Raw genomic sequence first — 17,368 nt, forward strand, 5'->3', positions numbered from 1 at the left:
GAAGGGAGAAGAGACGAGTACATCGATATCTTCGAAACCACAAAGCCAGTTTCGAAAATCAACCACTTCAAAGTTCGGTCCACCTCGATTTTCCCGCCAATCGTCTCGATTTTCACGCACACGCTTTGATCATTTTGCCTAGTCATTGTAAGGAACTCTCAATTTCTATTAGTAATCGTAGATTGTGAAAATTGCATTTAGGATTTTATTAGAAAAATTTAGATGAATTTTCGAAACGTAGAATTCTTTTGTTATTTCAAAAATTCACGCCAGAAATTGCATGATTGATATGTTTAATTATATTTTTAACAAATTATACGTGGGTAAGGTATTTTAATATAAGTTTTGTATTTTTTTAAGATTCTTGATAAAAATAAATTCTTTAGTTGGAAAATGTGATTTAATATTCAATGAACTCGTATTGAGTTGATGAATATCAGAAAATGGATGTTTTATTGAAGAGATTGAAAAGTGTAAAAATCGGAAAGAGGGAAAAAGGGTATGAAACGGTAAAATGTCAGAGTCACACCCGAGGGGTGATGTCTACATTTTACGTTGTGGTGTTGTGTGTAGGTTGGTGAACAGATATCCAGGGATAATATTATTGGTTGCATGTTTATTTCCTTTCTTTTAGCGCGAGGCGATGTTTACGTTTCCGTTATGTTATTTATTTTAGGCCGGGTGGCCACACTTGCATGGTAGGAAACTGGATATCTATTCCCAACCTTGTATTGTTAATTTCTCTTTTATTTTCAAATGAAAATAATATACATATGTAGCTATTTTGTGAGCTGTTAAAGAGTTTGTGAATGCCTGAAGGGATAGTGCGTCATATCATCCGGAGTGGTGTACTATCCTAGGATGTACGGTAGGGACCACCAAGTTCATACGTGGTATGGGACGCGTATGAGAGTGGAGTCACAACTGGAATCCGGGTTTATTCATCTCTATCTTTACCAGTGAACTTGTAATGTAAAGGTGGTCGTATACGAATGGTTTGTATATTTGGGAATCACATGTACGCCTGATAGGCATAGACGAAGATGATTGGTCAGTGATCACTAACAATCTATAATAGTCGAACGTTCTGACACATCGAAAAGAGACCCATTGCTTACGGTCACGTCAAACGGCCAGCCTGAGCCGGATAAATGGTCAACCAAACGTGGTAAGTGCAGCGACCGGCCACAAAATCAGGAACTAAAAGCTAGAGAGAAATTGTAACATCATGTCCCGACTGGGAGCGATCCAGTCGTGAATCCCAACACTCTAATTCCAATACTCCACCATTGTGTATTATGTATCTGTTGTTTATTTTGATATATAAAATGAAATCCATGTTTATTATTTCCATTTGATCAATTAGATTTGTATAAAAAGATAATGTTATAGTGAGTACTGCTGATCGATATAATGTGAGTTTTAAAATGTTTAGTTGTTCATCCCTGGCTATATGTACCAGTTAATCGTAGTTTCTTCTGTAAAATTTTGTATATTTTAAAATGATTCAGTATGCTTATTCGTTCATGTTAGGAGGGGTTATTGGCAGAAATTGTTTGTTTCCCTACTGGGTAACCATTGTTACTCACCATTTCCTTTTCTATTTTTTTAGTTTCAGATCCGAAGTTTAACGAGGCAGGTATAGAGCACGAGTGAGAATCATCTGGTAGGTCAGATAGACAGCCAGAGTTCGTCACTTGGTGAGTATTGGGGTTATTACCCCCTAGTGGTGTCGATTTATCCGAGAGTATTATACATGTTGTTCTGAGTGTTAGGATTTCTGTTAGAGTGAGGAATTTTGTATAATCCTGTATTCTGGTTATTCTTCCACACTCTGATCTTTCGTACGTTATTAGACGTGTATAAACTTCCGCTAGTATTATATTTTGTATATGTATGCAGGATTGTATGTGGTTTATCAGGTGCAGGTTGAATCGCCTTGGAATGCTAACATAAACAGAGGAGACCATGCCGAAATTTCGAGGTGCCACCTCGTACCTTGAAATCTGACATGGGGATTTGTATTAGCGTTCGGCGGGGCGCCACATAGCATTATTCTTTAAACATTGACTCTAATTTACCTTGCCTTCAACACCAGGTCTGACCATGTTACATGGAAGAAAAAATAGATGTCAAATCTATTATCCAATTCCGTATATGATTATTCAAATACTATTCAAAAAATTTGGAAGTCAAATTTGAATTAGGATAAAAGATTATATTCATATCTTTATAGGATTCGCTCAGATAATTAAACATATAATTATGTAATATTGATGAATAATATTGCTGAAGTGACATCAGGCCGGAACCTCATATCACATTTCTTGATGTGAAAGTGTATGAGAACCATAAATTCTTTTTATCAAGATACACGGGAAAAAGCATTTATGGTTCCAATACTAACGTCCAATACTTTATACGGACATTAGCATTGTCCAATACTTTTTTATCCAATAATACTATTTTAGACACCCAAATTTGAACGAGCCATCAATATCAAGTGGTCAAAAATACGTGAAAATTGGAATGGGCCTCAAAGCCCAAATCCTCCAAAAGCTTGTATTATTTTAAATAAATTACCTAGGACCCGTCTAACTTACCCATAGGTTAAGAACCTCACTTCTAAACAATTAAGATCTAAAACCCTTATCTTAAGTCTCAACTCAAATTCAACAATCACCACCAATCACCACAATGACATAAGATCATCATAAGGAGATATATGTCACCACAACAACCCCCTCCCTAATCCATCTACCAACCCCATCGCCTTTCTCTAAAAAGTTAACCTACCTACATCTCACCTATATCGATGTCATAATCTACCCCCATCATTCTCTTCAAATCCTTCATCACAAACCACCCTCACATCTCTTCTCTCTAATCAACTTACCTAACATATACACCCCCACACCTATTTGACACATGTCATATTCTCCTCCACCCTCCCAAAAAAATCTACAATCACTCCCTTACACACCCCCATTCTTCTAATCAAAATCCACTCTACTCAACTCATCTAATAAGTGGGTTGAAGGATCCAACCCATTTGGATCACAAATAACCCATTTACACCCATTTCACAAATGCCTTTCCACCACCTTCAATTTACGCACACCTCCTCTTACAAATCTCTTACCATTCTACCTCTTTTCATCCTTTAATCACATTTTACCCCTAAAAGTTACCTCCAAAATCCTATAAAACTCCTCTCATTTTCAACACAATCTCTCTTAAGACTTGAACTCTCTTGTTAAGCCTCAATTTTCCCTCAACTCCCAACTCTCCCCCTTCTCTCACAATCACCATACTGACATTCACTAACAACTAAAAGTTTTGCACCTCTAACACATCAAGACTAAAATATGAATTTGAATTGGAGTTTTTTGGTACTAGTCATGACCAACAACCATTAACTGTCGGTTTATTCCTAATGCGAGAGCTTCAAGCCCAATTGCTAATGGCACACCCCCAACATAAGCACCACCCAAAGAAGGGAGGACGGGATAGCTATAAACCCAAAACCTTTGACCCTTCCTTTTAAATGGGGGTACCCGAGGCACTTCATTTTGTCATTCGTCGTTGTTCATTCCCGTTAAGCCAAAGTGTTTGGTCTTTCCTTCTTCACACACACCATTGAATGATCCATCTTGTGTGCTATTTATACTCCGTTAATAAGGGCTTCTCCCTTTTCAATCTATATGGCATATGTACAGAAATGTTAAAACTCATCGACTTGGTTCAAAAGCATATGATCAAAGCTCTAGTACTGCACATAGCAATATCAGAATGGAATTCTCAATTCAATAAGGCCCCATTTCTTCAATTCATCATTCCTTGCGATTAGTCCCAGTAAGAGGAAAACCAACCAGCTTTGATTGATTGGTTTTTGAATTTAGCTTTGAACATTTCACGACAGATGATATCAAAAGGTTAGGATGAATGCCACACCTATCAAGGCTCATCAATTAGAGATCAAGAAGAAAGATCAAATAAGAACAAGGTAGGGTGTTGACAAACAAAAAGAAAAATCTTCGCCCCTCTATCTCCCCTCCAAATTTCCCCCTTAAACTCTCCCTCTTTCTCTTTTATTTTATTTTTCTTTTAGTCTTAAGATAGGATATAAAAAAAAACATCATCTTCCTTCGATAGATTGAGCTCCGACTCAGTCGAAAGGATAGAGGTTAAAATTTGTTGCAAAACAAAATGTTTATAAAATCCCTACACTAATGCACACACCAAAAAAAATTTAAGACTAAGGCCTTAGGCCCTTTTCCTATTGAAATAGGCCCTCAACTAAAAAATAATCTACATTTTTCAAATTAGTTTAAAGGTATGGACTATAGAAGAACTCCTTCCTCAATAAGGAAGCCCTTCTTAGTTTAAACTGAAATCAAAGTCCCTTGCACTCGAGCACAAATAGATTTTACAATTTTTTTTATCTTCATTTTCAAATTGACCTAATTCAAGGTTACCACCAATGGTGAAAGGAGTAGAGTACTTAACACCTTCCCTACTCCCTAATATGAACTCCCTTACCTAGATCTATGGTGAACCAATGGTCCTTATTCGTACAAGAGTATTAATAAAAAAATGATTTTTCGAAAAGTACTTTTCATGTGATCATTCACATATTTTTTTTTAAAAGAATGGTGGTAACTCCAAACCCAAGTAGGAGAGATCTTCCTAAATGAAAATTTTGTGTCGACAACTGTAATACTTCAATTTTTTAAACACGTATCTCGAGATATTTGTAAGTCAATAAATAGGAGAAACTTTTTTAAGTTGGAATTTTTCGAAATTGATTACACAATTAGATTCTCACCAAAAAATTAATCGAAATAGAATATAAGATCTCAAAAATTAGAGTTTGAGACATAGACTTTTAATTAAAACAAAACAAAATAAATAATGATCGTTATGTCCTTTTAATACTATATATAGTAGGACCCATGAAAATTTCTAATATTATTTATTTATTTTCCACATTCTCTCCTTCTAAAAGAAAAACCTAGAGAGAAAAAAAAAATAAAACCTTAGCCTCTTCCATCTTCAACCTAGATTTTCAACTAATTTGACCTTCCCTTGGATGTCGGCATAGAAGATAAAAATGATTGGATCATCGCAATCTTCGAGGAGACATAACAAACTAGAAATTTTAAAAACATACAATAAGGAACCTTCGACTTAACTCGATCTCCCACGTGCTTCGTAGAGTTTTTAGTCTTCAAAATTGAGGCAGGGAACTTCTAGACCTTCTAATAGTTATAGTTTTTTATGTATCGCAGCTTTTGACTTTAAAAACCTTGTATATTTTATTTTAAATTATATGTTTAGAGTATTTTCCTTGTTGAATCGATTTGAAAAGTTATTTTAAAGAGTTTTGACAAATTTGAGAAAAAATTGCTGAAAGGATGACAAATCTCTTTAAGCCGTTTGAACACTCTCTTATAAATATATATATATATATGTGCTTGTGTTCAGAGGACAACTCTTTTTAAGAAGGCCCATGTTAAGGGCCCTTATATATTTTAATGGGGGAATCAATACCATTAATGCCATGTCAACAATACCTGTTTATACTAACAAAAAAAAAATAAAAGTTCCTCTATCAACCCTAGCAAAATATTAAAAAATAAAAAATAAAAAATTGTGGGGACACACAAGCTAAATTTTTGGCGCAATTTAAAAATAAAAAATAAAAAACCTCCTCCATCTAAAGAATTGTGGGGACGCACAAGCTAAATTGTTGGTGCCTTTAACACTTGCCTTTAAAAAAAAAATTATAATTTTTTTTGTTTCGTTGTATCTTCTTTCAATCTAACGGTGATTGAAGAAATAGAGTATAACTAAAACAACTATTTCACTAATTCCAAACAACGCCTCCCACCTCGTCATGTTCTCAACACATCACTAAAATTAAAAGGGGCCAACTAGTTGCACACCACCAACGGTTGGTTTCACACCAATCTTAAAAGATCTTTTATTTTTTTATAACCTCTATGTTAACCTACTGCTTGCACACCAATACGTAACATTTTAAGGTTGAAGCTTTATTTTAACTTGTAGTTTTGTATTCTTTGCTCGTGTTTTCTGATTGATTTTGTTCGTGTTCCCTTTGACTCCAATTTAATTAAGACACTAATTTTCTAATCGTTATTTAGAATTTAAATTGAACCGTGTATTTCAAGAGAATATAAATTTGTAAACATGATTTTGAAACGAAAAAAATATTTCGTGCAAAAATTATCGAACTAGCAATAATTTCTTTGGACATAGTTGAGGAAGAAGCACCTCCACCCCCCCAAAGTTAGTCTTCTTGCCTCACCACTAGCCCCAATATCCATCAATTTATGTCGACGAAAAAGGTACCCCTCTCCCACAAACTCTCTCTCTCTCTCTCTCTCGATTTTTTCTCACTCAAACCTTTCTTTCTATCTCGACAAACTAGTGTTTCTAAAATTAAAATTGAAAATTGCAAAGTTAATTATATATGCAAATTTTTTGGATGAATATTTTGTTGAATTAATTCTTAAGTTAAATCGTGGGGAATGCAAATTTCATTTGCATTCTGTGATGATTTGTCTAGTACTATTTATCTTTTATAATTGAATTTGAAATTTGTAAAGTTCTGCAAATCTGTTGGATTAAAGACCAATGCACTACAGCTAAGACATAACTATAATTTTTCTTCTGGCCGTAACCTTAATTAACTAATTCCCCATTTTTGTTCTACATTTACTCACAAGATAACCCTAAACAAATTAAATTATTTTAGCAATTATGGGTTGGAGTTTTTTTTTTTTTTTTTTTTGGCTATTCAAGCAAGATTTTGATTAATATAATTTTTCTAAAGAAGGTTTGGTGACTAGCATAATCTGGTACTAAATTGAAGCATGAAGAAGATTTAATCTTGAGGGCTTGAATTGCTATAGCTTCAGATAGTTGTTTCCTTCAACATGCTTAGCTTTCCAAGAAACTTCCTACATAATCTCTTTAATTTCTTCAATAAAGGGATTCAAATTGCAAGGAACAAGGTTTCCCTATAGACATTGGTAGAGTAGAAGAGAATCTATTTCAATCTAAAAATGTTTTCCTTTGTAGTTGAATGATTTCAAACCTTCCAAGGAAATCTGTCCTGATTTTTGAAATCTCTCCAAAGAACCAGTTAATCAAACTCCTTTTAACATCTTGAATCCCTAGTGGGGACACACAAGAATTTTCTCAGTCTATAACGACTTGTGAATTATTGAAGTGGATAAAAAAAATTCGTTGCTATTGCCCCCACAAAAACAAAATTTGTTCTCAATTTTCCCCTCAAGAAAAACTACACTCTTAGTTTACCCCACATGGGCAAAAATCCGGGCTCCGCCCCTGCCCCCCCACTAGCCAATTACAGATGGGAATACCTAATTCCACAAATGTTTGGCATTAGAAGCCACAGAGGTAACTCTTGTTGATACTCTTTCATTTAAAGAAAACTCAGCTGAAGTTATATAAAGTAGATCCGTCCACCGAGTTTGAACTTTGAGAGGGAAAGAAGATTGAATTTAATCCATGAAGCCAGCGATCTAGGTACTTCTTTGACTCTCTATTTACCCTGTAGCATGTTGGCAAACTTCGAAGTGACCAGGACGTGAAACCGTAGGGAGGGACTAGTCCCATCCCAAAAGAGATGTGGGACACCCTATATTGTCAAAAACAATAAAATAAAATAAATAGAGAGATAGTATAGAGATGAATTAGGAAATAAATACAAACTGCATGTTTTAAATTCACTAGTATTAATCACTAGGATTCTTATTTGATGAATGAAAACATCCTTTCTTTCCATTTTGTATCTTATTCTTTCTTTCTTCACTTTGAAAGCTTTCAGCTAGTAGTTTGTATATATTGCTCCTAGGAGGTGCATTGATGTTAACATTTCGAAATTTAGATCATCGGCAAATCTTCTTCTTCTGTCTCAACCTGTTCATTCTGTGTCCCATCCAGGTAAGTTAGCAGTAGCCTCATTGATCTTCTTTATCAGTGTGACCTGAAATTGTAACCAATTAAGAAAATATTAAATATAGACACAGAAAGAAAGATCGAGGTAGAATTCATTTTTTTGGCTTCTAGTACTAAATATAAACATTGATGTAGTTATTAGAAATGGAACACATAGTAATCACTGAAACATTGGAACGATTGCATAATCCATATGTTTTGAGTCCATAGTTTTGATTCCAATAGTTGCCATGAAGTCTATCAGACCAAGTAATCATATCGTAAAGCTTAAAATGACATGTTCCCTTATCTATACCTGTGATGAGTCCAACATGATTAGATTACTGTAACTATCATGGTTGGTACCACACATAATGAAGATTTAGCCATGAAACCTAAAGAAAAATTATACAAACTGAAAAACTAAAAAACAGATTGCTCATATGTCTTGTCATCTCCGAAGACAAATAAAAACTAAGATTTTAAAAGGTTTTTCAAGAAACCTAGGTTTATGAGAATCTAGAGTATAACAAGAAGCAACCATCGCCAAAGAAATGACAGATAAAACTTTTAGCATTCGCTCATAAAGAATCCAAGAAATGAAGTAAATCATCCCTGAGCATCTTGTTGATGGATCGTTCTTGAATAAATAATATTCTCTGTAGAAATGCAAAATTCCCTGATCTTCTCTCTCTAAATTAAATAGGCCCTTCCCTCAGAACTTAAACCTACCAAACATCTTACATTTTAAACATTTCACATAATCAGCAATTCTTTTAGATCATACTTCACTTGTAAGTTGACGTCCACTACAACATAAAGGCCTGAACCTTTTGAAGACCACAATGAAGATATGTATCGATATCCCCTTGAACGTATGATCAATTATGCAATCTTTGTGTGTGATTAAAAATTTAATTGACAAAAGACATACCACACTTTCAGGAACTCCAGGTGGGGGCAAGGAGTAATTTCTTGGTGGAGGACCCCCAAGATAGTCTCTCTTGTCGAATCGCCAGTCCGAAAATTTCAAAACTTTTAGCTCACCCTGAAAATGGACCAAATTCGATACAAAATAAAGATATGGAAATGGCTCCATGGAAATTCACATGAATATGTAGCACCACAGAATTCAAGTGCGGATTGAGCGCAAATAAAACAATCAAGAGCAAAACAATGCATAAGCATAGTTGAAATATCAGTGTTTTGTAACCTTTTCAGTATTAGGATGGGGAAATACCCTTTACCTTTGAATTGAAATTACATCCATATGTGTAGTGAATGATGAAAGTTTTCCCAACCTTGACATCCCATGGGGGCTGTAATCAAACATGTCAAGAACTCGTTAGCACAACTTCTAGAGATATAGCTATGTCCACCTAAACTCGTCATAAAAAAATGAAAAAAAAATTGTCCACCTAAACTCTTCGATGTTTCGCATATATGGATAAAACTTTTCTAAATATTACATAACCAGATACATTCTCAAAGTGTTCACAGAACGGAAGAATTTATCCATTTTTAGAACAACCTTTTTGTTAAGAAAATAAAGGGATAAAATTATTGTACGGCATTTCATTATTTGAATGAAATGCTCCTCATTCTTGTTAAACCAAATGGGTATAGAAATTGATGTATCCTACCTAAAATTGTACAATTACTTATGTACTTTCATTTAAAATGTTTGAGTTTTATTGAAATTAAACCTCTTTTTTCTGCTGAGATAAATATGTAAATCTTCATTAAGATCGATACATAGTGATATTGTTTTTCGATAAATACATTTTTAATAAAAAGGGATAATTTTATCCATCCATATAAATGTTTTGAAAATGTATATATCCGGTCACATGAAATCATGAATTCTCACTTCCGTTTTCTTTATTCACCTACAATTATCTTTCTCTATATGTAGGTGTGTGTGGAGAGTATTTAGGTATAACATTCCTAACCTGTATCATAAAATCTTTCTGAAGAATATGCTTCACACCATGCAACGCCGATGCAACACCATACCCATACCTAGTTCAATAGGAAAATAATGGAAACATCAAAAGAATTATAAGAACAGTTATGATTAGAAGTATTCACTGAAATTAAACGAGAAGATACAAAATCATTCAAAAAGTTCTCACATTTCTAGTACCCAGGCAAATTCTTCGCCACACTCCGGGTCTTTTTTCATTTCTATTGAGATGTTCTTCCATGTAGGTGCAATTTTCTTCAGCAAGGACTGTTAACAGGCAATTTAGGTAATGCCAAACGTGACTAAGCCATTTTATATACAAACAACAAAACAACTGCACATTAGAAAAGCCCTAAAAGGATAATATAGGCGCGCTGATGAGGATATTAATTGTTTTTTGTTTATTTCTTTTATCCAAGTCATCAGATAGGATAAGTTCTCTTCATATGACGAAATAAATAAGGGGCATGGGTCATTTTCTATGAGAGGAGCTATTCTTCTTCTAGGTTTGAGAAAGATAGGGCGAGGGGTGTACACAAATTTCAGGGGGACTTCATTTTGGGTTAAAACTTAAAGGTTTTACTTTTTTCTTTTGATTCTCATAGTGAAGAATACTTGATCACACACTATGGATGTAGGCTTTAAATCGGAAACAAGTAAATCTTGTTGTTAAATTTTTCAAGTGATCTTTATTTTCGTTTGCCATATTTTCGGTCATCGTGTTGAATAGGTTCCTCAAATTTTTTCAACAATAATGACAATAACAATGACTAAAAAATAATGTGAATGAAAATTTGAAATGTAGAAAGGTGAGTAGCTCTACGATTACTACTTCGAGAATCTATCAAAGGGATTTCTTGAGGTGATTCAAATCGTTTCTGAAAATTTCTAGGAGGAAGATAAATGAATCATCCACGGATTCCCATGTGTAGTTCTCCTATTGATCGTTATTCTCTTAAATCGCTTATTTTGTGGCTGTGGTGACTCTACACCATGGCTGCTTCGTCCTTAGGGATGTCATGGAAGAATCAGTTTAAAGAAGGATCAAGTTCAGATTAAAGAATCTTAGATCTTTTTCAGAGAGAAGAGATGACCCTGTGATCAAAAGATCCAAAAGGCCAAAAGGAAGTGGTTGAAGATGAGTCTCTCGTAGGAAGAATTTTGTTGGCTATCTTCTAGGGAAAATACTATATTTTCATGGATTGAAAGTGGTACATGTTCTCCGAATGTGGAAACTAAGGACGAGTCTAAGATTTTTTCTTTGAAATGTGGTTCTTTCTTTCCAATTTGAATAATTAAGAGGATTATGAAAGGGTGTTAAATTTGACAATCTGGAATATCGGTGGTATAGATTAGGGGTGGCAATGGGGTGTTGAAGTAAGGGTATTAAGAAAATTTACCAAAACCAAACTCAACCCATTTAATAATTGTGTCAAAAAATTAAATCCAAACCCAACCTATTTATAAATAGGTATACCTGATCCAACCCATATAGAACCTATTTAATATAATTTAATCTTTATTGGGAAAAATATTTCTATTTCCATTACCAAAACAAAATATCATTACTAAAAATAATGTCACACAATTGTAAACTATGTTCAATGGTGAAAAATAACTTTCTTTTGAATTTTTTTTTCAAAATTCATAAAATTTTGTTCTTTACAACTTGTGACATCAAATCATGTTTTTGGATGTCATAAGGTGATATGGTCAAAAAACTTTTCCTACTAATAAGGAAAGTGTTTTTCAATATTATTATTATTACTATCATTATTGACTAAGTGAAGTGTTCATCATTATTACATGAGAGATACTAGCTTTACTAAGTAAGATCTAAAATCTTCTTGACGGTCATTTTACCGATATTAGGATTCAAACAATACATAGCTCTAGATTTCAATGAAAAAAATAGAGTAAAAAATTATAAGTATAAATAAATAACTTAGTAAGAAAAATGTTTTTTCTTTTCCAAACTAAAGCTTAATCATTTATTAGTTTAAAAATATCTTAAATCAACCTTTACATTTTATAGCATTTGGAAAAAAAAAAAAAACTGTATTACAAAAAAGTTCTACTAAATTCTAGAAAAAATGAGTAAAAATTCTTAAATAATTGTTGGTACATTTAAAATTACACATTAATGATAGAATAACTAAACGTGTTAAAATGGTTTAAGCCGGTTGACACCTAAAACCCAGACTTGACCCATTTAATAATCGTGTCAGACGGGTTGACATTATTATGATTCAAACCCAATTAGGCTTGACTCAAACTAACTAACTTCGTGTTGTTTTCGAGGAAGCACTTCATTTTTCAACGAAGAAGGGAATCCCACGAATTCAATTTTCTTTAGATTCCAAATATTCAATCAATCTTATTAATGGATCCTTCAATCCAGCTGAAAAAAGTATAAGTGAAATTCAGCTTTTGGAGAAATGATTTCTAGTCTGTAAATTTGATTTATATTGGAGAGAAACCAACTTGGTGACAGATTACATAGCATGTTAGGGGTCTTTAGTGTGTTTTTTTTTTTGTAAAGGGAGGATAGTACCTTGATCCCCCAAAAACTTAAGATATTATTCTTGATGATCTATTATGTAATTATATTCGACAGTAATTGTTTTATTAAAAGAGCAGTGTCCTTGCAACCCCATCTTACCACCGATCAAATGTGCACCTTCACAGCATTTGTGCTCCCTAGAAGAATAATGCATTTCAATTTTTTGAGAAATTTAAATAATTAACTACTCGGAATAGATAAGGCGGGCACCATCATCATATTTGCCTTATTCAAAAAATAAATAAATAAATAAAATTAGAGATATATAATTGAGTTATAGAATAAATGGCCAACTAATCCAACTAATTTACCAGCTATATATTATCAAGAAAACACTCTACCTTCTTCATGATTACTGGAGAATTGCCAATTTGTTGAATATTTGAAACAGGTCCCTTGTCAAAAGGATAGAATTTCCTCATTAATCTCTCATAATCAAAAGGCTTGATATTGAAAAATTGGAACGCCACTGGATATGGTCCACGTGCGAGGTTAGGTAGAGGCTTTACAAATATGTGATCAGGTTCTGCCATCAGTATATATCTGAATTGGTCATACAACACAAAAACTTTAGGGTTTTTATTTATTTAAATATAAGTAAATAAATATGTCTAGGTACTTCAAAGTGTAATGTAAACTCACTCCTCTTCAATTTTCGCTTTCTCTAGCCATTGTATGAAAGCCCCTGGTCTATGTAAGACAACATATCCCTAGAAAAAACATTTAAATAAAATGTCAAAGAAAATATTATGAACCCAAGAGATAAAAAAGGCCTGACTTTTGACACTATTAGCATTTGGACTATTCATTAGGATCAAATCTCTGAAACGGTTGCTAGGGGAAAGGGCTACCTAGGGCCTAAGTATTAAACAGTTACAGATTACAACCTTTCACCCCAAAACTGAAAAATATGAATATCCCAGAAAATCTAGCTAGGTTTTACATAATATTAGTCAAAGATTGACTAGCATGAATGCGCGATTTAATTTTCAGTACCTCCTTATTGACCAATACTATCAAGTTCCACAAACCACAACACTAGCTAAGAAGAAGTTACCATTAGTGAAAGAACCTTAGAGTGGGGGTATGGTAGGCAACATTAGAAGGGTAGCCTTGGTTAACTAAAAATTTGTAATTTTATATATTTAACATATTAAAGGTTGATTTATCAAAACATGCACTGAAAATTGAAAAATTATTAAAATGGCACTGTTCATTTTATTTCCGAAATCGATAATTTACCATTTTGTAAATTAAAATAATTTTTTTAAAGTGGGAAAAAATTCATGTTTTATAAAACAGAACTTTTTATTAAAAAAAACTGTTTTGATGAAATTAAAATAGGGAATGAATTGTTTTATAGAAAAGGAATTTTTTTTTTACCGTTTCGGTAAAATGTTTTATTTCCAAAATGGTAATTTACCGTTTTCAGAATTAGAAATAACAGTGAAATGTTTTGATAAATTTTCAATTTTACTTCACCATTTTGATAATTTGCCATATTAAATATCATTCATGTCTTCTTTAGATATTTCGCCTTAGGCCTCAACTTGTGCCAAGCTCATGCACACATGGATATAATAAACATTACATATAAATATTTTACAAAATCATTAACTTATTCATTTTTGTAAATAAGTTTTTAACAAAAAGGGACATGAGTTGTAAGGATTAATTGTTAATTTACCTTTATACCCATCTTGTTTTCTTAACTTTAACTGATATTACAAAATTCTGCATATTTATAATAACCAAAAACCAAAATCTACCCACTTTTAAAGATTAGTATAATTGTATTTTTGTAATTTCACCTAAAATGATGTAATTTTTAAATTAATTAATTTTTGTGTAATGATATATAATTGTAACTATAACATCAGTACGATAAAAATGTATATCCTTTAACTATTTTCTAAACGTATTCAACTATATGCAAACTCAAAAAGCTTTATTTATTTATTTTCGCTAAATAAACAATTTTTTTTTATTATAAGAAGAAAAAAGGGTAAATTACTCCTGTGGTTTGGCATACTTCCATATTAACCCTCTAACTTTTTAACAATTGCGCACTTACCTCCCCAAAGATGTTAAAATTCAGATGTCATTTTACAATTTTGCCCCCTCTCATTTTATCTTTTTTATATAAAATAATAATAATTTCAAAATTATAAAAAAAAAATGTCCCCATCTAAGCATTCACACCCCTAAGCTTGACCCCATTATATTTTTGTTTATATAAAAAAAAAAAAAAATTTAAATAAAACCTTTTAGAAAGGGTGAAATGTTCTTTATAAAAAGTAAAAAATAATAATAATAATTTTTTAACTGTTTGGTGGACCGGAAGTAAGCTAGATAGATCACAACAGGGGTATAAGTGATTCTCCAGATGTTAGTGGGCCAACTCAGACTCATGGCAAACCGCAGGGAGTGAAAGTATAATTTACTCAAGAAAAAATTACAAAGGAACGATATACACTTAGGATACATATCTAATTGAAGAAATAGCATATAATCTCCCATGATGAAAAAATTTTCAAAAGGAAATGCCCTTAAGATACACATATAATTGAAGGGATACATAGCCATGTAAATTAGGGTTGCAACTTGGTTCGGGTTGGTTCGATTTGTTGCAAAATCGGAATCGAACTGAGGTCAATTCCACTAAATAAGAACCAGAACCGAACCGAAGTGCCCATAAAACCGAACCAAACTAAACCAAACCAATGTAAGGTCAATTTGGTTTGGTTCGGTTATATGGGTTGTCAATATCCTATAATTTCGTTTGGAAACAGCATATTTTTAATGAAAATAGAAAATAGATAAATAATGAATATGAAATTTTATATGATAAATCATTAATTGATCTATAAAAATATTATTATTCATGTATCCATAAAATAAAGTCATTAATTTATGTGTTAAATAATCACTAAAAAGGTAGTAAATCATTATGAGTTCGGTTCGGATCCATACAAGTCTTGAACCGAGAATCGAACCAAATTGATCGGTTCTCCATTTTTTTAACCTGGAACTGAACCGCAACTTATTCAAAACCAAACCAAACCAACCCAAAGCCATCAGCTTGGTTCGATTCTCGGTTTGAACTGAACCAAGTTACACCCCTAATGTAAATACAGAATATTATATATATATATATATATATATATATATATATATATATATATGTATAATATATTGTAAGCAATGGAAGAATTCTCACCATATCTTGACCGGGGGGAAGAGGATCAACCACAAATGTTGGTATCTCATCCATAAGGTTGTCAGGTTTTCCAGAATGCAAAACCCTAGTGTATCCTCCCATCTCATCTGACCCAGGCATCTCCTTCACTCTCTTATACCAATAGTACATAATTCGACATTGCCATTTGCTATAAGGAGTATCAACTGCGGTAACCGCGATATGGAAAGGTCTCTTCACTTTCTTGGGAATCCGAATTATGCGTTCAGAAGTTGTCGACAATGCCGACACACTATCCAATCCATCACCTTCAAAGCCGGTGATGGTTCTATTACGAATCACCATTTTTATCAAATTATAAGTCACAAAGAAGACTCCTAGTGTCCAAAGAATCAGAAATAAAGATGATGCCCTTGAGTTGCTTTTCTTTTTGATCATCGGGACTGGTTCATAAAGATTTTACTCCACAAGAATCAATATTTTATAATCAAACTGTAACCAAATTAAAAATGAAAAATATTGGTACATTTACCAAAATTCTCAAGTTCTTTTGAGGATATAATGACAAAGTCGAGTTGGTGGGAAATTTAACAAGGGGAAAATTTGGAAAAAAAATTCAAAAAAATGTCCAAGGAAAGATTCAGTAAAAACAAATGTATACTATTACTTATAGGTATAATATAAGGGAAGCATTTAGCGATCCTAAAGAGAGTCAAACATTTTTAAAAACATGTGTTAGAAGCTTCGGGATAAGCTAATTGTTTTGAGGATGGTGAAGATATCGTCCTCACCAAAAATCAATTTATTATGAAACTTCTAACTCCAATTTACAAGTTGAAGAATCGTGAACAATCCAATTTTTATAAATCACTTTTGATGGGGTTAGAAGTTTCAGAATGAGCTGATTTTTGTTGAGGATGATCTCCTCATCATAAAGATTACTCTCATAAAAAATCAGTCCATTCCAAAACTTCTAACCCTATACACAAAAAAAAAAAATGTTTGACTCTCTTTAGGGCCTCTAAACGCTACTCATAATATAAAAGTGTGCATATTTCATGAATTAAACATAATATTAAACAATATGACAAAATTTCATATTAAATATAATATAAAAATTTATTTTCAAATTTTTGTGAATAAGCCGGAATTACACTAATCGGAATCAAATTGCCAATTAAAAGAATTTTTACATAGGAGAATTTTGTCACCATGCTTTTGAGGATAATGACAACCCAAATGGCTACGCAAAATAAAAATAAAATACAAAAAGCTAAAGCACAGAAAGAGACAGAGAGATTGCATGCCTTACCACTGTACAGAAAAGGGTGCTTTGAGTTCAACATAGATATCAGAATCAAATAAATAAATCGATTGAAAAGAGGATAAATCTAGCTTAGACAGGCCTATTTGGAAAAGAAATTCTACTTTTCTTTGTAACTCCAAGAGATAATAAAATCAAATAAATAGTTATTAATTCAACGGTTACATATTGTCTCCTCCCTCACAACTATAACGTAAACCATAGTAGCATCGCAAATGAATTTGACCAATTAAACCTTTATGATTACATGCACTTCTTGACTAATTCTCCAACTATTATTATAGATAAAAAAGAAAATGACTTAAAGGCCCTCCGTATTAGAGATGA

The 17,368-nt window shown here is 32.7% G+C and overlaps 1 protein-coding gene across 1 annotated transcript; it reads right to left on the bottom strand.

The window, feature by feature from the left end:
* Positions 1-7,835: 7,835 nt before the first annotated feature.
* Positions 7,836-16,155, bottom strand: LOC147384073 (hydroxyproline O-arabinosyltransferase NOD3-like). Its single transcript, XM_086426036.1, has 8 exons — positions 15,739-16,155; positions 13,161-13,228; positions 12,860-13,061; positions 10,125-10,222; positions 9,942-10,011; positions 9,237-9,308; positions 8,924-9,037; positions 7,836-8,038 (listed from the first exon to the last, which is right to left on the bottom strand). The coding sequence occupies exons 1-8, from the start codon at positions 16,153-16,155 to the stop codon at positions 7,976-7,978; spliced, it is 1,104 nt and encodes a 367-aa protein (XP_086282162.1). The 3' UTR covers positions 7,836-7,975.
* Positions 16,156-17,368: the final 1,213 nt, after the last annotated feature.

Source organism: Akebia trifoliata, chromosome 15, assembly GCF_017979445.1.
Source record: "Akebia trifoliata isolate Shusen 1 chromosome 15, ASM1797944v1, whole genome shotgun sequence".
Classification (NCBI taxonomy): domain Eukaryota; kingdom Viridiplantae; phylum Streptophyta; class Magnoliopsida; order Ranunculales; family Lardizabalaceae; genus Akebia; species Akebia trifoliata.